This window comes from Sorex araneus, chromosome 6 (genome assembly GCF_027595985.1).
Source record: "Sorex araneus isolate mSorAra2 chromosome 6, mSorAra2.pri, whole genome shotgun sequence".
NCBI classification, from domain to species: Eukaryota; Metazoa; Chordata; class Mammalia; order Eulipotyphla; family Soricidae; genus Sorex; species Sorex araneus.
Window position 1 is genome coordinate 15,246,850 of NC_073307.1, and position 23,079 is coordinate 15,269,928.

The following is a 23,079-nucleotide window of genomic DNA, read 5'->3' on the forward strand; positions in this document are numbered from 1 at the left end:
ACTCCTGGCTCTGCACTCAGGAATCACCCTTGGCGGTGCTCAGAGGACCATAGGGGATGCTGGGAATCGAACCCGGGTCGGCCGCATGCAAGGCAAACACCCTACCCGCTGTACTATTGCTCCAGCCCCGATAGTGATGTTTTAGAACTAAATTTGAGATAGAGAGAGAGAGAGAGTGAGAGAGGGATAGAGAGATAGAGAGAGATAGGTAGAGAGAGATATATAGGTAGATAAATAGATGGATAGAAGTGTGGGGGCCATACCTGCTGGTGTTAGGGGGCGACTCCTGGCAATGTTGGTTGGGGAATGTCCTTCCCACAGAGCCAGGAACTGCACCCACAGTTCTGCACGCACAGCGTACTCTCTGGCCCTCTGAGTTATCTCCCCAGCCCTGCAATTACTTTGATCAAATATAAATCCAATTAACAAAGAAAAAGAAAATCCCTCCCAACCAATTTATTTCACAGGTGAAGAAACTGAGGCCGTGGAGCGGGCAAGACTCCATTTCCGGGGAAGTAGGCCTCAGTAACCCGCCCAGGTATGCCTCTGGCTTCCTCACACGGACAGGGACTTGGAGTGGCTGGAGTCTTAAATGCCTTCTAATTAATGTTATTATTGTTATTACTATTAGATTAAGACATTTTTAGAAGATTTGAATAAAATTGACCTCTCCTCATTCGGAGGCTCTGTGCTAATAATTGTACCCTTTTTTATTCATTCAATTACAAGCAAATTGACAGGAGACATTTATATGAGGCAGCTTAAACCCCAGCTAATGGAGTGCCTGATGACTAATTGATCAGATCCCAACCCCTAGAGCAACTCTGAGTGGCCTAAAGGAATTTATGCAATTAGTTTAGGTTTGGTAGAAATTGAGTGCATATGAAAGTAAGCTTTTTATGGTCTCGATTTATGAGGGCTGGACATTAACTATATCTGCCAGGAGGTAAGCTGCCCCGCGAAGCCTGAGGCAGTGGGGGAGGGGGTCTGTCCAAGGCAGGAAAGTTGGGACTGGTGGGGGTGGGGGGAGAGGCAGGGCGAGAAGGGGGCGCCTGAAAGAAAGGCATATTGGGGCTGGGAGGGGAATTTGGCCAAATATCTCAAATACGTGGTGCCCCACCCCGCGTAAAATTCAAAAGTCAAGTATGAATCAGAATTCTGTATTCAAAAGCACAACAAAATATTTCCTTTGCCGGGAGAAGCACTAAGGTTGTGGCTGAAGGTGAAGTTCTAAAACTCAAATTCGGGGGCCCCAGAGCTAAAACAGTGGGTAGGCAGCTTGCTTTGCCAGCACTCCAAACGGTCCCCCCACTAAGGGGGGGAACCGCAGGGGTGTGGTCCCCAAAGCAACCAAACAACCAACCAAACAAAACCTCCAACTAGTACAGCGGGGAGGGCGTTGGCCATGCACACAGGCGACCCGGGTTCAATCCCCAACATCCCATACGGTCCCCTGAGCACTGCCAGAGGTAAGTCCTGAGTGCAGAGCCAGGAGCAGCCCCTGAGCATCGCTGGGTGTGACCCAAAAAGCAAAAACAAAAAAACCAAAAACCCTCCGACTCCGAGGAGAGAGCGCCAGCTGGTCTGGAGGCGGCGCGGGCTGGGAGCCGGGAACCGCCGTGCGGTGGGGAGTCGGCCCGGGAGGCGCGGCGCGCGCGGAAGCCACAGGGCGCCCGGGAGGATGCGGGGGGGTGGGGGGGGGAGCCCGGCCCTCCCCGCCGCCCTCTGCAGCCTCCGGAAACGGTCCTCCCGACTCCGGGGCCTCCCCGCGCCGGAGCCCTGCAGAGGGGAAGCCCCCTCCCCAGAGCGGCCGCCAGCCGGACGACCCCTGACCTCGCCCGGAGTCCTGGCATCCGGGGGGAGGGGAAGCCCTGACCTGCTGGGAAAGGAGCGATCGAAGCGAGAGAGCGATCCCTCCCCCGGTGCAGGGGCCGCGTCTGCAGGAGGAGAGGGGCTTTTGCGCGCCCCGCGTCCCACACCGCTCCGCGTTTTGCGGGGGGGGGGGAAAAGGCGTCACAGCATCACACCTGCGAGGTTGGAGGGAGCTGGTGTCCGGGACCCAGACGTGAGTCCCCTGATGCGGAACGCAACAGGACAGAACCGCAAGGACTGGGCGCCAGCAGCGCGCTGGAAACCCCCCCCCCCGCAAGACAGCGGCAACCCCCAGATCTGAACACTGACCCCCCCACTCCCGGCCGCCCGCCTGACAAGCGTCGGGTCTCTCTTGCCCACGGATGGTGGGAATTAAAAACCCGGGTTTCAACCACATCTCTCGGCCACCCTGCTGTGTTCACTCACGACTTGCTCTGGGCAGGTTACACTACATGCCTCTAGGTTCTCATCTGTAAAATGGGCTTAGAAAAGGCGAAAGAGGCGTATACTAATGCACAGCAAGTACTTAGAACACTACCTGACAGGGATGATGAAGCCTGCCCATCAGGCATTCATCTGACTCATCCATCCAGCTGGCCTGTGTGACGCACTGTGAGAGCCCCCAGCTGTTTGGGGGAAGGGAAGCTGGGGAGGCTGGAACTTGTTCACCTCAAGTATATTTACCATTAGATAAATCAACTGACAGTTGTCAGGGCTGGAGAAGGACCAAGAATGAAAGAAAAAACTAAGGAGCAGTGCCTGGAGCCATCGTGGGGAGTTGGGGGGGGGAGATAGGGTGCTTGTCTTGCACGCAGTCCACCTGCCCCGGTCCAGGCAGCCCATATGGTCCCACAGCGTCCCCAAAGTGATCCCTGGGCACAGAGCCAGCAGCACGCCCTGAGCAGCACGGGGTGCGGCCCCAAAACCAAATCGAGATCATGGGACAGCGCTGAGTAAAAGGGCCTCTCTGAGCTAGGAGTCAGCTCAAGTGCTCCTTCCTTCTGTAGTAGGCCTCCATTCCGGTAGAAGGACGGGCTTGTAGGCGCTCTGCCCGCTTCCATGGGCGCATTGTAGTGCCCAGAGGTGGAGGGACGAGGACCCCAGCCCCGGGACACAGCCTGCGTCCATTACCTGCTCCCCTGGGGAGAGCGGGGCTCCCTGAAGCCTAAGGGCCCTGCTGAACTTCGCAGGAAGCTGGAGTCACAGACTGAGCTCAAACAACTCCTGGGTGCGGGAGTTCCGCCTCTCCTTCCCAAGCAGGGGTGCAGAGTATGGGGGCCCCCTTCCACCTGGGGGACTTGGGGGGCTCACAGGCACCGCTACTTCTCACCTCCTCTGGAGGTACGGCTGCTCACACAGGGAGAATCTTGTTTCTCCCTGACTCCAGACCTGAATTTGCCCTTGTGACTTGCCTGGCTTTTCTGAATACCGACGTGTTCAAGAGGCTGAACGCCACGCTCAGCCCCTGGGTGCGGATGACTCCTCTGGTTCCTGGCAGCAATCCTGAAACACAGCCTAGCATTGTCCCTTTACAGCTGCACAAATCCAAGGCTCTGAGCGAGGCCTCCTCACATAAGGGCTGCAGTGGGTCTGGTCGAGAGTGGACATCCTCGTCTGTCCACTCTAGAGCTGAAACTCCCTTCATCTCTCGGGGAGCAAAGGAACCCAGGTTCAGATGCAAAGTCCGGCACACTCCACGAGGCAGAAGTCGGCCCCTGATCCTTCTCCCTTATTGCACTCGGTTTAGAGAGCGTCCCCGCTCCTTACCCACTCTCACCGTGGAGGGAAGCCAGCTGCCTACTATTGCAACAGGAACAAACTGACCACAAGTGGGACTTTAAGGGGCCGCCACCGCCGTGGACCCCGCCTCAGCGTCAGGGAGACTTGTCACTTCTCAGTGGTCTCCGGACAAGTGATAGAAGCTAAGGGGATGGGGAACTAAGGAACAATCTTTCCTTCCACAAAATGCAATCTCGGGGCTAGAGCAATAGCACAGCGGGTAGGGCGCCTTTCACGCGGTCAACCCGGGTTCGATTCCCAGCATCCCATATGGTCCCCTGAGCACCGCCAGGAGTTATTCCTGAGTCCATGAGCCAGGAGTAACCCCTGTGCATCGCCGGGTGTGACCCAAAAAGCAAAAAAAAAAAATGCAATCTCATTCATTCATTCTGCAGAGACCTACATCTGCTACTCAGCAGGCTCTAACCTGGACACTGGGCATCAAAGGGGTGAACAGCGCAGGCACCAACTCCAGCCCAGAAAGAGGAAACTCTCCCTCCCATCACACAGCCCACACGCCCAGCTGAGGGCCTCGGCATGCTGGCTTTGTGTCCACCCTCTGGGCCTCCTCCTGGGTCCAGCCCTGGCAGGTGTGTAGGATCCTTCCTGTCATTCCTCTCACGGGTGACCCTCACAGGCCCAGGTCTCGGGTACTTTGTCTCTTCAGGGCCTGGACACTCACTACACTTTATCTTGGTCAAAGAAACTCCCTGGTCAGTGACTATTGCCAATTGATGGAATTTGGAAGAAGAAAATAGGTCTCAGGGGCGGGGTGTGGGCGGGGGGTAGGGGGTGAGGGTACTGTTCAATTCCTCTCCAAAGTCACTTCTGTGAGGTTTTACAGCCATCAGCAGAGGCTTGGGGGAAAGTGACTGGTCCAAGGTCACGTGGGCAGGCAGCGGCCCACCAGGACAGCGACCCAGCCTGTGTGAGGCCCAAAGCGGCTGGACCCGCCCCCACACTGTGTGCCTCCACCGGACAAATGGCAAAGGCCACTGCACCATTCCGGAGAAACCACAGCCCGAGTGGCTTCCTGAGCGAGCCCAAAGAGAGAGGCGGCGGCGCCGGGCCGGCGCGCTCGGAGGAGGGGAGAGAGGGTGGCGCGCGGGGTGCACGGCTGTCAGCTCCAGCCCCGGGGCCGCGGGTGGGGCCCAGTCCCCAGCGCCTGCAGCGGGACCAGGCGCAGAGGCGCCGAGGAAACTCCTCAGCCAGCCGGAGCCGTTTCTGGAGCGGATGCGCGTTCTTCTCATCCTCTCCAAAAGACTCTCACAAACTTTTGAGGTTATTCATGAGACCAAAAAAAAAACCCACCAAAACACTAAATAATAACTAAGCAGGAAACTTTTCAAAAAAGAGCTGGAGGCGGGTCCCACGTTCCTCCCCCGGCGAAAATGCCGAAAGCTCTTACCTGCAGGAAACCTCGCCGCCCGACCAGGCGCGTCTGTCTGGAACGCTTCGCTCCGGCGCGGGTCGCTCGCGGCCGCCGCCTCTGCAGCCCGGCTGGGCTCCGGCCCTGTGTTTTATACCACTATAGGCAATTAATATTGCATCAGCCGTATTTTAAATTTTCAAAACCCACAATATAATGTAATGGCATAAGGGCATTTATTATTAAAGGACGCCCGGTGGAGAGGGAGGTGGAGGACTGGCTGGGGCTGTTACACAGGAGGGGCTGAGGCTGGGTAGCTGCGGGCGACCCCCAGGTTTGCTTTAGTGGTAGGGGGCGCCCTGCGAAGAGGCAAGAGAGGCCCACTCTAAGTCCCCCCTTTTTCTCTAAGAAGGGTGAGCTTTTGCGGAGGGACTCTGAATTTAGAGAATTGTGTATTTTTAATTGTGAAGCTATTTCTGCCGTCACTAAACCAACTACCTCCCCCTTTTAGAAGGAGTGGAAGACAGAGACGGGAACTGTCTTCTATTGAGCGCGTACTATGGATCGGTTTTTGAAGCACCTATTACTTTTAGTTCCCCTCTGAGAAATCAGAGTCCTCTGAGTGAATAACCTAGTGGGTTACTAATGAATTTCTGAAGACCCCGCTCTCCTAAATACCTCACTCTACTCTGTTGTTTCAGCTAAAACCATTCACTCTCGATCAGAGGGCTTTTGTTTTGTTGTTGTTCTTGTTTTTGCATCTCTCCTTTCACCTTCTATGTAGCTGATTGAATCTTTGCCACTTTAAAGTGCGAAGTGTCATCAGGCTGCTTTAAATAAGTTTCAACAACTTGATGTTTGCATCTTTATCCTGCAGTTCAGCAAGAGAAGTTAAGAAATTGGCTCCAGAGAACCTCAACCAATAAGTGGAGACAGCTGCCCTCAATCTCCCAGCCAGGCAGACTTCAGAGTTTGCTAAATTAAGCTAACGGCTGGGAGGTATGTATCCTGAAACCCAGGTCCAAGGAAACAGGCCAGAACTCCACGGAGGAATTCCCTGGGAGGGGCTGAGATGGAGCAGAAAGGGGGAGAGATGGAGAAAGGCTGATGGGTGCTTGAGGTGACAGCCCCCCAGCTTTCTGAATTCTCACTTTCAAATCCTTCCTGAGACTAACACTCAGCCTCTGAGAAAGAAAAGCACTGCCATTCGGGTTGAAAAATAAAGCATTTATTGTAGAAGTTAATTCGAGGGAGCAAAGAGAGGAGATAACTCAATATTTTATTAGTCTCTATTTGGAGAACGAAACCAAAGATCACACAGCAAAACGCAAATTACACGGAGCAACGAAAGAATAAAATGGGACTGGACCAGGGATGCTGGGTGCAAAAGGGTCCAGGTGGAAAGTCTGACCCCTCTTTTATGCCCCAAACTATCATCGAACCTCCACCCAGACAAGAGTAAATAACAATGCCAACAGCAGTAGTAAAAGGGCAACGAGGTTAGATGTCTTGGAAAGACTTGCATATGATTCTGAAAAGTTACAATTACTCTCGGAGCTTCTGCGCTGTGCTGGGCGTCTGGCTGGAGCAGCGAGGCAGGGGGCCAGAGAGTCCACAGTCCGTCCAAACACTACCAATTCCCGGATCTCCTGCAGATAGAAAGTAACGGGCACTCCAAAGGCCAGCAGATCAGAGCACGGACTAGAGATGGTGCCAGCCGCTGCTGCGTGCAAACAGCTAGGGGACCCCAGCACTTTCCATCGGATCTGGAACCACCGCGCGCGCGGGCTTCAGGAGCGCGACTTACCGAGAACAGCTCGGAGGATGCAACCCCGACATACCAGAGGGAACTGACAGCAAACCAAAGGATGAGATGGATACAGTTTAGGCGGGAAGGGAGTATAAGGCTATCCTTTGGAAGCATACAGGTATCTTATATACTCTAAATAAAACTCCAGTACATGTTTCTGCCCAGTTAGACTTTGCATTCCTATTTACCGCTTCCCTCCCACCTCTTTATCCCCTGCCTACGAGCGCCCTGGCAAATATTTGGGGCTCCTTCGCCCCCACAGTCCAGCGAGCGGGCGGGCCAGTTCCCTCTCCGCTGCTTCGGGCTCCTGGCGGATGGTCTCAGGGTCCGGGCGGCCGGCGCGAGTTTCAGCACCACGGACAGCGCCGGCCCGGTACAGCGGGGACTTCGTGAATTTTTTTTTTTTTTTCCTGCTCTTCTTAGCGTCGAAACTTTCCTGATGGGAACAGAAAGGAGGGGGCAGGGGGGGGAGAAAAAGGAGGCCGGGGGGGCAACCAGGCGGGATAGACGGGGCAAGTCCGTGGCTTGGAGGGAGAGAGCCTGACCTCCCAGAAACCTTCCCCGGTCACCGGTCCCGTCCGGGCTGGGGGAAGCGGGCCGAGCCCGCGCCCTCGAGGCTCCCGGCGCTGCGCCCCGCCGCAGTCAGTGGACCGCAGAGTACTTCATCCGTTTCTGTTTCTGTCTCTGGTTGCAGAACCAGACCCTCACCACGTTCTTTTTAAGGTCCAGTTTCTCGGCGATGGCCGCGATCTTCTCGGACGAGGGGCGCGGCTGGATGGCGAAGTAGGCCTCGAGGGAGCGCTTCTCGGGCGCGGCGATGGACGTGCGTTTGCGCTTCCGCTCGCTGCCGTTGAAGAGCTCGGGCTTGCTGTTCTTCTCCCGGTAGGCCGCCTCGGCTTCCTCCAGCCAGGCCTGCAGCACGGGCTTGAGCGCGATCATGTTGTTGTGCGACAGCGTGAGCGACTCGAACCTGCAGATGGTGCTCTGGCTGAGCGAGCCCACGCCGGGGATCTTGAGGTTGGCCAGCGCCGCGCCCACGTCCGCCTGGGTCACCCCCAGCTTGATGCGCCGCTGCTTGAAGCGCTCGGCGAAGGCCTCGAGCTCGCGCGGGTCCGACTCCACGTCGCTGAGGCACGCGGGCATGGCGCTGTGCGGCGCCACGGCGTGCGGGTGGCTCATGCCCATGGCCTGGTGCAGGTGGCCCATGGCGCCCAGGTGGTGCGGGTGGATCTGGCCGGGCATCACCGAGTGCTCCGGGGCGCCCAGGCCGCTCACGCTCAGCGTGGGCGAGATGTGCTCCAGCAGGTCGCCCTCGAGGCCCTGGTGCACGGCGTGGTGCGGGTGAGAGGTGAGCGCGGCTGGGTGCGAGATGGGCACGGTGGACGAAGTGGACGTGCAGGGCACGCTGCTCATGGTATGATAGGTGGCGTCGGGCTTGAACGGGTGGTTCTTGCCGTGGGAGACGATGTCCACCGCCGCCAGAGCTTCGGCGCGTGCCAGCAGGCTCTCATCAAAGGTTCCAAATATATTACCCTGCAGCTGCAAGCGAGAAGGCGCACAGCGCGGTCAGTGGGGAATACTGTCAACTCAGGATTAAAACACATTTTCGAGCCACCGAGATGCCGGCTCCTCAAAGCCCAGGTCATAAAAATTAATACGGAGACAGCGGCTCTGTTGGAACAGACGTATGGATCAGAGACACGAGAGAGAGAGAGAGAGAGAGAGAGAGAGAGAGAGAGAGAGAGAGAGAGAGAGAGAGAGAGAGAGAGAGAGAGAGAGCGCTCGCCGGGAGAGAGCATGGGGGAGACCATGAGAGGGGTTCAGACAGCGGCGATTGTTCTGGGCGACATGAAAAAAACATGAAGCAAGTGCCTGTCAAAAAGAAGAAGAAAAAAAAAGTGCCTTAAAGCGGTAATTAGGCTCCATCACGTACCTGCGGGGCCGGGAGGCAGACTCGGCGCATGGCCTCGGAGCCGGAGTGCAGGCTGGAGAATTTGGGCTCTTGCAGCACCGGGTGCATGCCGAAAGGCTGCTTGGCGTTCATGGCCATCATCTTCGCGCGCCTGGCAGGGAGACAGCGAGGGACATGGATCAGGCTCGTCTCGCTCGCTCGCCGCGCTCCAAGTGAGCGGCGCTGGGCGCTCTCGCTCGCCGCGTGCCCGCTCCCCCACCTGCTTCTTCACTCATCTTACAAGCAGCCTGCCAGGAAGGGCCCGGGCGCGCGCAGGCGTGTGCCCGCGCCCCGGGCTGGCAGGGGCGGCCCGGGAGGCGAGGCCAGCAGCCGCTCTCCGCGCCGCTCCGCGCCCGCCGCCTTTATACCCGGCCCGAGCGCGGCCGCTCCCGGGCCGCCCCGCCCCGCCCGGCTCCAGCCCGGCCGACCTGCCCCGCGCGGTCGCCGCTGCCGCCTCCCTTTCTTCCTCGTCTCTCTCTCCTTCTCCGCGGGACTTTCCTCCTTCCCGGGTCCCAGCCCCCCTCGAGCCCGTCCCAACTCGCCGCGCGCCCAGCCCAGGGCAGCTCGCGGCTGAGCGGGGCGGGGAGCTGACCCTTCCTTCCCCAGCCCGCCCCGCTCCCCCCCACCCCATCTCCACCCTCCCGCCGCCCCCACTCCCCGTCGGCCCTGCTGCCGCCAACGGCCCATTTCCAGGGCGCTCCTGGCCCCACGCCCGAGCCGTCCACTAGAGTCCGGCCCCGCCGCGCGCAGCGAGGAGGCGCCTCCGAAGAGCCCAGACGGGCTCCAGGGAAGACGAGGGGCTGCCAGAATGGGCCCCGGGCGACCCCCCTTCTCCCCGACCTCCCGCCGGAGTTGAGGCGGGGGAGAAGCAGGCGCTGCCCGGTCCCCGAGGTCTGCGCCATCCCCCACCGCCGCGCCTGCCTTCCTGGCCCTGGCCTTGGCTCCCTCCCCGGCTCCCCGAGCCGCCAGTCTAGGGAAGCTTGCAGGGTTGCTTGCTTTTTGTTTATTTATTTACTTTTAAAGAATAGTAGCAAAAGAGTTCAGGATGGTAGGCCTCGGCGTTCACCGCTGGGGCGCGGAGACTGGGACCCGCAACGCTTTCGAACCCCCGTTCCCAAAACAGTAGCAGCTGGGCCTGGGACCCGCTGAGATCCCGAGTTAGCCCCTGGAATCCCCATCCCGGTGCGCGGGAACTGTTCCTCCGCGTTACCGATGAGGAAACCCAGGGGCAGAAGGGTTAAGTCACGACTGCGCCATCCCGTCTCTATCTCCCAGGCCCTACTGTGTGCCAGGTCCTGCTCTGACTTCGCAGGCTCTGAGCCACGTGGCCACTAGTGCTTCCTTCCGGGAGTTTTGGGACTGGGGTGGCCCTGGGGCTTGGCACTAGGCCGCCTTTGCTTCCCTTGGGCTCTCATCCACCCTCTCCGGCCCCGGTTCCTCCTCTCCTTTGCACTAGTAAACACTGTGAATAATAGATGGGGAGCCCCGGAGCACCCCCAGTCTAGGCTGACGCCTTGGACTGAGGAGACCAGATCTGTGCGCTGTGCTTTGGGCTCACCACGGTGTGTGGCCTGAGGGACACAGGGCAGGGACACAGAGCTGTAGTCTTCCCAGCCCCCGCCCCCACCCCGAGGAAAGCCCATCCTTCCCTAGGATGCCACCAAACCCTCTCAGGTGGGAAGTAGCCCCCTTACCTGGATTCCTCTCGCCTACCCAAGGAAAGGACCAGTCTGGGGCAGGAGGCCAAGGGTAGCTCTGTCACTGTCTCTGAGACTCAGTTTCCCCACATTCTCAACTGGGGATCGCCCCGCTGATGTCTTTTCTTGGATCCTTGGAGAAGACGTTTCCAGCTAAGTCGACTGGAAAGCGTTTGGGCACTGGGCCAAGTGCTCAGTGAAAGGACTCGCTTCCTGGTGCTTTGGGACTCAAGGCTCCATCCAAGGATCCCAACCTTGCCCCTGAGAAGTGATGAGCCTGTCAGCACAAAGATGTTCCCTCATCTGTTTCCTCCACTGTTCAATACAGATAATAGTCTCTGCTGATTGTTGTGAGGAATACACGCAGATAAGTATTGGCACCGCGCCTGGCACGTTGAAATCATGGCATAAAGTTCCTCTCATTTCCTCCCTAGGCTTGGAAAGAACCCCTAGGGGAGAGAGGGCAGCCTGGGTCATCTCCCCGGAGGAGGTCTTGCCTATGGTTGCTGTAAACAGGTTTCTGGCTCTTTTGGACTCAGTCAGCACCCCTCCGGGGCAGACCCTCCGCAGAGGGCTGAGACGCAGGTGAGTCTGACTCTAGAGCCTACATCACAGCCAGTCTAAACCCTGCAAGGAATGAACGGCAAACGGGTCCTGTCGAGCAAGGGATGCGGAGTCCTGCTCGGAGACAGAACAAGGCCGACGGGGTTGCTGTACAGCTCCACAGCAGGACAGTGGGCCTCAGGAGGGCTGCTGGGCCCTAGCCCTCTAACACTAGGACTCAAGGGACCCCTGACTGACCCGGCCTCAGTTTACCCATCAGGAGGAGACGGAGCCAGGGCATTGCCATGTGCTAGCCAGCTCTAGCCTGCGACCATCCTGTTTCACCTCAGCCAAACACATTGAGTCAATAGGATATTCTTTCCAGAAGCTGCAGGCAGCATTATGTTATCACTGTCAGATGTAGGGGGAGATAAGCAGAGTGGATCTTCTGGAGGAAGAATCAGTGATACCCCGGGGTTCTGATGCCCTGCGATACACACGCTCAGTACCCCTCACTGTCCGGGAGACATAACCTGCAGAAACAGAGAAGAAACAGAAATCTCCATCCCTTCCTGTCCCCCCCCTCATACGCTTTGTCTCCTCCAGGCCTGGGAGACACTAGTCAGGGTCAGGTCAGGCAGGGGTCAGAGCTAGAGGTCCTTCAGTGCTGACTCCAGCCGCACCAGCCCCCCACCCCACCACTACGCCAGTAGCCCCAGGCAGGGGGATCACAAATCAAAAGCCACGCTGGCATCTGGCAAGCGCTGCTCCCGGGGATTTTCCCACCCTGCCCTTCCAGAAGGTCTACCAGCAGCCCCAGGCTGCCTGCAGTAAGATGACACCCATCCTTGGGGACCGGCTCTTCAGAGAAGGCCCTGGAGAGGACAGGCTGAGGGAGAGAGGGGGAAAGGCCACCCGGAAAGCACTCAGAGAGGAGAGCCTTAGAGCACAGCGGGGAACATCCTCTACACTGACTGGGCCAACCGGGAAAGACGGTTAGGCTCCTGTTTAGCTCAGCCCTCACTTACTCCTGCCTCGCTCTGGAAACAGCACAAGTGCTCAACAATAAAGAAGTTGTGGCCATACACAACCGAATACTACTGAGCTCTTGTAGCACCGTAGCACTGTCATCCCATTGTTCATGGATTTGCTCGAACGGGCACCAGTAACCTCTCCATTGTGAGACTTTGTTACTGTTTTTTGCATATCGAATCTGCCATGGGTAGCTTGCCAGGCTCTGCCGTGCCGGCGGGATACTCTCAGTAAGCTTGCTGGGCTCTCCGAGAGGGACGGAGGAATTGAACCTGGGTTGGCCGCATGCAAGGCAAATGCCCTACCCGCTGTGCTATCGCTCCAGCACACTCAGCTCTTAAAAAAAAAAAAAAGAAATTTTGCAACCCACCACAACTTGCTTGTAACTGATGCTTATGCCTAGAACGGAGGGAATTGAGTGAGAGACAGGACCCACGTCGAATGATCTCACTCATATATGGAGTATAGAGAAATAAACCAGGGGCTGGAGTGATAGTACAGTGGGAAGGTTGCTTGCTTTGCACACACAACCATCCCAGGTTCAATTCCCAGCATCCCATTTGGTCCCCTGAGCACCACCAGGAGTAATTCCTGAGCACAGAGTCAGGAGTAACCACTGAGCACTGCTGGATGTGGTCCAAAAAGAAACATAATATGGGAATAAGCAATGGCCAATGAGAACAGATCTGCTTATAAAACTGAATTGCGGGAAGTTGACGCTTTGGTAGTGAGTATGATATACAGAGACATCGTATTCCTAGAGTGTTAATAATCACACTATTGAAAGTCATGGTAGCACTGTAGCACTGTCATCCCATTGTTTATCAATTTGCTCAAGTGGGCACCAGTAATGTCTCCATTGTGAGACTTGTTGTTACTGTTTTTGGCATATCAAATAAGGCACAGGTGGCTTAGCTTGCTAGGCTCTGCCGTGCGGGCGGGATACTCTCAGTAGCTTGCCTGGCTCTCCTAGAGGGATGGAGGAATTGAACCCGGGTTGGCCTTGTACAAGGCAAACGCCCTACCCGCTGTGCTATCACTCCAGTCTAGGCCAGAAATGTAGGTCAGTGGTAGAGCATATGCCTTCCATGGGAGAGGCCCGAGGTTTGACACCCGGCACTGCAAAACCAAAAGTAAAGGACACGTGAACACCCCCTACCCCTCAAACCACCATGGGGCTGGAGCAATAGTATAGTGGGTAGGGCATTTGCCTTGCCCTTGGCCTACCCGGGTTCGATCCCTATCATCTCATATGGTCCCTCGAGCTTACCAGGAGTGATTCCTGAGCACAGAGCCAGGAGTAACCCCTGAGCATCACCAGGTATGACCCCAAGACCTAAAAAACAGAAACAAAATCAGAAAAAAACAAAAACCAGCCCCTTCCCCCTTAGACGGGACCGCAAAATAGGTCTTGATCACAAGGAGTAAGGCCCTTAATAGACATCCATGATTCACACAAAGGGTCTGAGACCCTCAGCTTCACAGCCTCACTCCAGGCACTTCTCTCTGACATGACTGTTGGTGTTATACTCAACTTTTCTTTTTTTTCTTTTTTTTACTCTTTGGGTCACACCTGACGATGCACAGGGGTTACTCCTGGCTCTGCACTCCGGAATTACTCCTGACAGTGTTCTGGGGACCATATGGGATGCCCGGAATCGAACCTGAGTCAGCCGTTTGCAAGGCAAACGCCTTACCTGCTCTGCTATAACTCCAGCCCTGTACTGAACTTTCAAGCAGTGGCCTAACATAAGTTTCGCCAAGACTAAGAGAGTTTTCTCTTATAGTCTTTTGCATCTTCTAAGCAGAAAATAGAATTAAATGCTCCCTGCTCGTTAAGATCCTTAGGGCTTTTTTAAGTCCAGAGTTTTTATCCCCACCCCCATTAATTCAACATCGTGATTTACAAAGTTGTTCATGATGATTTTTCCCGGGCATTCAATATTGCAACACCAATCCCACCTTCCCTCCACCATCGTCTTCGAGACCTTACTTAGGGCTTTCTTGAAAAATTTTTCTTTCTTAGTGGAGTCAGGGATTAAACCCAGGGCCTCACACATGGGCAGTCGGTGCTGGACCCCAGAGCCACCAGTTGGAACCTGAGGATGGGGTTACAGACCCTGTACTCACGGTCCAGACATCATCTGGCGCTTAATACAGTAATTTCTGGGGGTGGCGGGCTGGGGGTCACACCTGGCAATGCTTGGAGTTACTCCTGGCTCTACACTCAGGAATTCCTCCTGGCAGTGCTCAGGGGACCATATGGGATGCTGAGAATCGAACCCGGGTCGGCCGCATGCATGGCAAATGCCCTACCTACTATACTATCGCTTCAGCACCCTGAAAGGCTTCTTTTAAAGTAGTGTGTTAATAATATCAAAAAGTTGTCCTGAATCCAACAGATTGGATTTTCAGCAATAAGTACTGATCTGATAGCTTAAACACTTAAAAAAAAATTTTTTTTTGCGTCACACCCAGCGATGCACAGGGGTTACGCCTGGCTCTGCACTCAGGAATTACTCCTGCCGGTGCTCGGGGGACCATATGGGATGCTGGGAATCAAACCCGGGTCTGCTGCGTGCATGGCAAATGCCCTCCCCGCTGTGCTATCGCTCTGGCCCCCTTGATACAGTCATTTACGTAGAACTAACAGCCGCCTGAGTGACGGTGGGTGGTGGGTCGCAAGGAGTAGTACTCCCTTGTGGACTGGCTCCTGGGTGCCGGGCCAGGCCGCGTGTTCCAGTGTTTTGTGCCAGGGATGCCGAATGCTTAGTCCGAGGACTTCCTCCTAGGATCTCCCCTTTACAGGTGTGAGAACAAAGGCACGGGGCCATGGAGGTGCCCAAGGCCATCAGCCACGCTTCCGAGGCTGGAACCCAAGTCTAAGGAGCCCAGGGTGTAAGATTGGGCCACCAGAGGCGGGCAGAGGCACAGGGAAGTGGGCCGAGCCACCCTTCACTCCTCTCCCGGCCTGGGCCAGGCCCGCTTCCACTCGGGAGGTGCCCGGGCTGGCCCAGCTCCAGGCCGGCTTCCGGCGGAGGCCCCCCCGGGAGGGCCAGGAGGCGCCCCCCTCCCCACCGGCCCCTCTGGCCGCGCTCCACCAGCGGAGCCAGGGAGGGGTGCGGACTGGAACGGGAGACGGTGGGGCCGTGGCGGGGAGGCAGCTGGCGGGTGCGGGGCCAGGTGCCGGCCACCTCTTGCTCTCCTTTCTCTCGCTCTCTCTCTCCTTTCTCAAACTTCTCACATGTACCCGCCGCCTGCGCAGCTGCTGCCGCGACGCTGCTCGCCGCTGGCCTCGCATTGTCTGCGCGGGGCTCCGGGACGATCCGAGCCGCCCAGAGGGACCCGAGGCCCCAAGCCAGGCGGGCGGCACGCGCAGCCCTTTCTGCCTCTTTCCCTCTTTCCCTCCCTCCCTCCCTCTCTCCCTCCCGGCAGGTCCCGGCCTCCTCCAGCTCTCATCTGTGAAATGCGGGAGCTGAGTAAAGGGGTGTCCAAGCCCTTGTCCGCCGCCCATGATTTCACGGCAGATGTGGGATCAGACAGACAGCGCCCACCCCCCACCGACTGCAACCCCTCCGTGATGCTTCAGTAAGGCGGGGGGTGTAGGAACCCCAGGGCAGGGCAGGGCAGGGCAGGAGAGATAATACAGTGGGTTGAGCGTTTGCCTTTCATGACCCGGATTCAACACCCAGCGTATCATAGACTCCCTTGAGCACCACCATGAGGAACCCCTGACCATCCCCGGGTACGACACACACAATAAAAAATAAAAGAAAATATAAAAGAACTCCAGGGCCCAGAGCTGGAGGTGGTTCAGCAGGCGCAGGGCCCAAAGGGGACCAGCCAGACCCTCCCACGGTCTGATTTCCCTGCTGGAGCAACCCTGAGTGAGCACTGAGCTGTGAGAAGCACTGAGCACTGTGGGTGTGTGTCTGGAGAAAAGGAGCAGTGTGGCCGTCTCTGGGCTGGTGTCGAGGAAGCAGGTCCTAAGCTTCTGGTAGGACTCGTGGTCCAGGTGGATGGATTGTCTTCTCCATCTCATAGGGGCCCTACAGGGGGCTGGAGAGATGTGCAGGGCGGGGGGGCGGGGTTTAAGGTGGTCATCTTGCGGGGGCTGGAGCGATAGCACAGCGGGTAGGGCGTTTGCCTTGCATGCCGCCGACCCGGGTTTGATTCCCAGCATCCCATATGGTCCCCTGAGCACCGCCAGGGGTAATTCCTGAGTGCATGAGCCAGGAGTAACCCCTGTGCATCGCCGGGTGTGACCCAAAAGGCAAAATAAATAAATAAATAAGGTGGTCATCTTGCATATGGCCTGGCCCGCCTCAGTTCAGGGTGGTCCCCTGAGCGTCACCAGGAGCAATCCCTGCGCACAGAGTGAGGAGCTAAGTCCTAAGCACAGTGGGTAGGCCCCAAGCCTGCTTCCTCAAAAACTAAGAGAAAAGAAACCACGGGGGTCCTAGAACATGGCCCATGGCCCACCCGGGTTCCAGCCCAGCACCTCATATGTCCCCCGAGAGTGATCCCTGAGCATAGAGCCAGGAGTAAGCCCAGAGCACCTCCAGGGGTGCCCCACTACCCCCCCTTCCAAAAACAAATAAAGAAACCACAGGGTCCGAGAACTTAAAAAGTCCTCATGTCAGCCTTCCTCAGAGCAGAGCTGGCTGTCAGCTCTGCCATGACCACAGGATTTGGTCATCTCTCTCATCCAGGGGCATGTATGATGCCTTTCAGCGGGCAAGAGGCGGCAGGCGGCACGCAAGAGACCCAACTTCAAACACAGAGATGGACACAACCTGCTATGTGACCATGGACAGTCACTCCCAGGCCCACTCTGAGCACCCCATCACTTTCAGTGTCCCAGAGGCGCTCCTGGGAGCGGGCAGAGGACACAGGATCCCCAATGAGTGACCCCCCCAATTCTGACGAGTCTGCAGGAGATTCTGTTCTTCCTCTTCAGCCATGGGCTGTGGGGCCTGTCGCCTCTGCTTGGCTCATGGTAGGCTGGGGAGAAACAAGGTCTACCAGGTCCTTGCTTCTAGAAACGTCGAGCCTGGCATTGCCTTCGTGTTTATAAAAGCCGTCCCCTTGCCCTTTCTGGATGGAAAAGGACACTGAGGCCCAGAGAGGTGAAGCCACTTGTCTGCCACAGTTGCTTCCTGAGCTCGTATCTGCCAAGCAACTGACACAATTGCCTGATCCACACAGGAGCTAAGTGTCCCATAAGGCCACCCAGAATAAGAGACAGGGAGAGGGGCTGGAGCGATAGCACAGCGGGTAGGGCATTTGCCTTGCATGCCCCGCCGACCCAGGTTCGATTCCCGGCATCCCATATGGTCCCCTGAGCACCGCCAGGGGTAACTCCTGAGTGCAGACCAGGAGTAACCCCTGTGCATCGCCAGGTGTAACCCAAAAAGCAAAAAGAAAAAAAAAAGAGAGAGAGACAGGGAGAGGTTTTGAGTTGGGGGTGGGCAGGGCGGGGGGGGGGTCTTTCCTCCAACACGAGGCAGCGTCCAGGAAAAGGAGGCATTTCATCCATTTCATGCCATTTCTTCACTTCCCCAAAGCCCTCGATGCAGATAAGAAGCAGAGCCTTTAACCACTCTATTAAAAAAAAAAAGATTAAAGAAAAAGAAATGTGAAAAAGAAAAAGAGGGAAAACAAGTGAAGGCTTGGCTCCCATCAGGGGGGAAATCGGCGTCTTGTCGCCTAGCTCCATGCCCTGATTTATGATAAAAAATTTAGAGGAAATCATTTATATTTTAAGGGATCTAAATAGCTGCATGAAAGTTTTATCTAAAGTGCCACTGTATTTATAGGAAGTTCTTCCATGCTGGAGGTAATTAATAGATGTATAAATCGCAGGGCTCCGGGCTCCCCTGCCCGCAGGGCTGGATGGCATGCTGACCCGGGCTCTTGGGGGGTCCCTGTGGAAAGCCGGGAGATGGAGACAGCGGAGAATAAGCCTCACCCCACTCCACCCCCACCCCCTCCCCTGCTCCTTTTATGAAGCCTTTGTGCAGAGCTCCGGGCTAATTCACATCACCAGTGCGTGCAGCTTCGGGCTACCAGTCCCAGCAGCCAAACTGAAATGCCCATCTAGAGTTATCAAGAAAGAGAAGCAAGAAAGCACACCCCAAAGAGGGACCCGAACCCCTTTTCTGATCAAAACCAGCGCCAGAGCATGCACGGCCTGACTGGCAGGCTTGCAACCAGGAGAGGTTCTGCACAGTGAAAGCCTGGGGTGCCTGCTCTCCATCCCTCCCGAGCCAGACTCCTGTTTCGCTCACTCTCTCCTTCTCTCTCTGTACCCCCTGCTTCGGATGCCAGGCGCTTGTTTTGGAAAAGGAAGCCAGTTGCCGAGAGAGGGACAGCTCTCGGCTTACTTTAATTAAGGCTGTGAAATATTGATGGGGTTGGCGGCCTCAGAGGCCGCCACACCTTACCAGCCCGGAGAGAAGCCCAGGGAGGAAGCCCAGAGGGGCCAGATGGCTTCCCTTCAGAAACGCCACCAGATGCAGACACAGACCCACGGAGGTGTCCCGGCCTGCCACCACCCCAGGTCCTGAATAATTCAGGTAGCTCCTGAATTGGAAAAGAAAAAAAGAAATTGGGGTTAGATCTCAAGGAGGCAGGAAAGGGGGGCTTCTGGGGCTCGAAGGGGACCCAGGCTTGCAGGCCAAGAGCCACCACTTGGTCTTGCCTCCTTCCTCGTGGCCTTCTGTGAAATCAGGCCGGACAGCTTCTCAGTTCGGATGTGGACTGGACAGACAGACTTCCCCATCTAAACACAGCACTCCTTTCTCTTCCTGAATCCCACTCACACCCCAGCAGGTGCCCAGGAAAAATGGTCCCATTCCCTTGTAAAGCCCTAAACACACACGCACGCGCGCGCACATACACACACATACACACACACACACACACACACACACGCAATGTAATTTGATAGAAAAATTTTTGTTGTTGTTACCTTCTCAGTGGATGGCCAGCCCTACCCAGAAATCCTGAGGTTGGGGGACAAGAGAGAGGAGTAGGGAGATCAGGACTGGGGTTCTAGCAACCCTATTATTCACTTAAGCCAGGGCTATAGATACCACCCCCTTTCCTCTGGAGTGAGGCTCTTTAGCCCCTCTGTTCTGATAATGAACCAATGACAGGTGGGCACCTTAGAGTCTCCTACTTTATCCATTATCAAATTCGAGCTAAAGGATAAGTTTCTGTGCATAAAAGATAGATAAATGAATATGTGTATGAAAGGTATATAAATGCATGTGTGTATTAAATGCATATATGTACATGTATGCATATATAAAGGATATAAAAATACTTACATGTATGTGCATGTATATATAAAGGGCATATAAGTGCATATATGGACCATTTGACTTCCATATGCAAAGCAAGCACTCCACCTCTATAAGTCATCTCCTGAGTTTCAATATATCATAGGACAGAGAAAAATATTTATTTTATATTATTAAAAAACATAACAAGTGGGGCTGGAGTGATAGCACAGTGAGTAGGGCGTTTGCCTTGCACGCGGCCGACCCGGGTTCGAATCCCAGCATCCCATATGGTCCCCTGAGCACCGCCAGGGGTGATTCCTGAGTGCATGAGCCAGGAGTGACCCCTGTGCATCGCCGGGTGTGACCCATAAAGCAAAAAAAAAAAAAAAAAAAAAAAAAAAAAAAAACATAACAAGTATTTTCATATTCTATAAAATTTATATGATTTATACAAAATGTTAAATAAAATATAGCAATTACTTGGCTTGCCCATAATTATATATGATTGTATATATTATATATTATTTATTTAAATAAAATTATATGCAATTTACTTATAATAAATTTTTTTATTAGTGAATCACCATGAGTTACAGTTACAGACTTATGAGCTTTCATGTTTTCATTTTGTTTACATCCCTCCACCAGTGCCCAGTCCCTTCCACCAGTGTTCCCAGTATCCCTCCCACCCTCCCACTCCATCTCCCCCACCCCACCCCACCTCTGTGGCAGGGCATTCCCTTTTGATCTCTCTCTCCTTTTGGGTGCTGTGGTTTGCAACAGAAGCACCATCGTGTTTGGTCTATATTCTATTTTCAGTGCGTATCTCCCATCCCATGCGGGTCCTCAAACCACACTTTACCTGGTGTTTTCTTCTCTATGCGATCTGCCCCTTCCTCCAGGGTGTGAGGCCAGCTTCCAAGCCTTGGAACCAACCTCCTGATACTTATCTCTACTATTCTTGGGTGCTAGTCTCCTATTCTGTTATTGTATATTCCACAGATGAGTGAAATCTTTCTGTCTGTCTCTCTCTTTCTGACTCATTTCACTTAGCATGATACTTTCCATGTTGATCCACTTATATGCAAAGGTCATGACTTCATCTTTTCTAACAGCAGCATAGTATTCCATTGTGTAGATGTACCAAAGTTTCTTTAACCATTCATCTGTTCTAGGGCACTCGGGTTTTTTCCAGATTCTGGCTATTGTAAACAGTGCTGCAATGAACATTCGAGTGCAGATGTCATTTCAACTGTACTTTTTTGCCTCTCCGGGATATATTCCCAGGAGTGGTATTGCTGGGTCAAATGGGAGCTCAATTTCTAATTTTTTGAGAAGTGACCATAGTGTTCTCCAAAAGGGCTGAACCAGTCGGCATTCCCACCAGCAGTGTAAGAGGGTCCCTTTCTCTCCATATCCACTCCAACAGTGGTTGCTTTTGTTCTTTTGGATGTGTGCCAGTCTCTGTGGTGTGAGGTGGTATCTCATGGTTGTTTTGATCTGCATCTCTCTGATGATTAGTGAAGAAGAGCATTTTTTCATGTGCCTTTTTGCCACCCATATTTCTTCCTCGAGAAAATGTCTGTTCATTTCATTGCCCCATTTTTATATATTATATATAATCTATTTATATAAATATATAATTTATTTAAATAAAATTATATGTAATTTACTTACAGCAAATTTTAAAATAAAATACAAAATCTTAATTTTGTTTGTCCATGCAAAAGTTATATAAATATATATTTTATATATGTATGTACATATTTACTTATTCTGTGATCTTAAGCATAGTGCTACTGAAAAGAGTGGTTTTGACCTGGCAGGTTTATTTGTAGGCTAGGGGGATGAAGGCTCTTGGTGACCATGGGAGGAGCGGTCTTTATTGTCAGGTCCATGTCTATCTGGCCAAAACCATGGCATAAACCTGGATAAAAGATCCTTGCAGCTTTGGGTGTATTTTGATGTTACCATTGACATATTCTATTACATTATTCCAGAGGTTTTGCAGACAGGAACCTTCCCTTGACTAAAATTTGTGTCTCGACAAAATAAAAAATACTATAAACAAACCATTCCCTTTCCCATATCTTCCCGTGTGTGTTTATCTAGAAGTTATGATTGTTTTCAAAGTTGTCTTAATCAAACAAAGAGGAAAACAAAGATTTCGTCCTGTCTCTGGGTTCAGCGTCCAAGTTCTAGTGGATTCGAAATGCAGAGAACCTGGGAACTGTTTTCTACTCTTTAGCTCAGACATTTTCGGCTTTCTTAGGGAAGGGCAATTCAAACATTAATTCTGCTCTTACATCCTATTTCCTGAGCAAAAACCTAGAGAGTTTTGTATGTATTTGCAGTTTTGGAGTCTTCCAAACACCCAAATCCGATCAGGTCAAAAACAGAAGGACCTGGAATGAATATCCTGTTAGAGCTGTCAGCTTCATTATTCGGTAGGGAGACACTCTGTTATATTTCAGCTCACATTTACGACCTTTTTCTCAGAATGCATATTGGGTTTTTTGTTTTGTATTGGGGCTACACCCAGCAATGCTTAGGGAGTACTCCTGACTCTGTGCTCAGGAATTACTGCTGACGGTGTTTGGGGGACCATAGAGGATGTCAGGGATGAAATCTAGGTCAGCCACATGCAAGGCGAGTGCCCTACCCACTGTATTATCTCTCCATCCCTCAAGGAGGGACAAAACACCACATAAACTCTTAAGGGACCAGTTCCTATGCTGAGAGAAATATCTGCTTCCTTTTGAAAGGGGGGTTAGGCGTCCTGTTTGGTGAGTCTTGGGTAGCTGCAATGAGGGTTGTGGTTGTGTAGGAGAGTCCAGACAGGGGTTTGGGGGCGGAATTAAGGAAGCATTCTCTGCGCTGCAAAGACCTGAGCAAGAACAAATGAGCCATATGACAATCCCTGAGGAGGAATCTTGGAGAAATTAGTAAAATTGCTGCTCTGGGGATAAGCTGGCATGTTGAAAGACCTGGAGGAAGGTGATTATGCCTGGGGCTAATGAAAGAGGAAAGGGCAGTAAATCTGGAGAGGCGATGGCTATGCTATAAACAAGGCCTTTGCAATTCTCGGGGATTTAATTATGCTTTATTCCACGTGTGAAAGAATGTTTTAACCAGGAGGGTGATAAGAATTTGAGTCAAAAATCTCACAAAGGGGCTGGAGCGATAGCACAGCGGGTAGGGCGTTTGCCTTGCACGCGGCCGACCCGGGTTCGAATCCCAGCATCCCATATGGTCCCCTGAGCACCGCCAGGGGTGATTCCTGAGTGCAGAGCCAGGAGTGACCCCTGTGCATCACCGGGTGTGACCCAAAAAGCAAAAAAAAAAAAAACTCACAAAAGGGAAAACAAGTGGACCATATGCCAAAAGAAAGGAAAAAAGAAAGAAAGAAAGAAAGAAAGAAAGAAAGAAAGAAAGAAAGAAAGAAAGAAAGAAAGAAAGAAAGAAAGAAAGAGAAATCAGACCCCTTCCTAACAAAAGTCAAGTCAAGATGGATTAAAAATCTTAGTATCAGACCAGAATTAATCAATTACATTGATGAAAACAGCAGAACCCTTCAAGACATTGAATCTAGAGTCATCTTCAGGGATTAGTGTCGTTAGCATTGCAAACAGAAGCAATGCAAAGAGATAAACAAAAGGCCTGCATCAAACTAAGAGGCGGTTACTTCTTAGTTTGGCAAAAGAAATAATAACCAGAATAACAGGACACACCACAGA

General features: G+C 53.7%; 1 protein-coding gene across 1 annotated transcript; it reads right to left on the reverse strand.

Annotated features, from left to right (window-relative positions):
- Positions 1 to 7,366: 7,366 nt before the first annotated feature.
- POU4F3 (POU class 4 homeobox 3) lies at positions 7,367 to 8,883 on the reverse strand. The gene is made up of 2 exons (XM_055142556.1): positions 8,764 to 8,883; positions 7,367 to 8,369 (listed from the first exon to the last, which is right to left on the reverse strand). Exons 1-2 carry the CDS (start codon positions 8,881 to 8,883, stop codon positions 7,473 to 7,475), a joined length of 1,017 nt encoding a protein of 338 aa, XP_054998531.1. The 3' UTR covers positions 7,367 to 7,472.
- Positions 8,884 to 23,079: the final 14,196 nt, after the last annotated feature.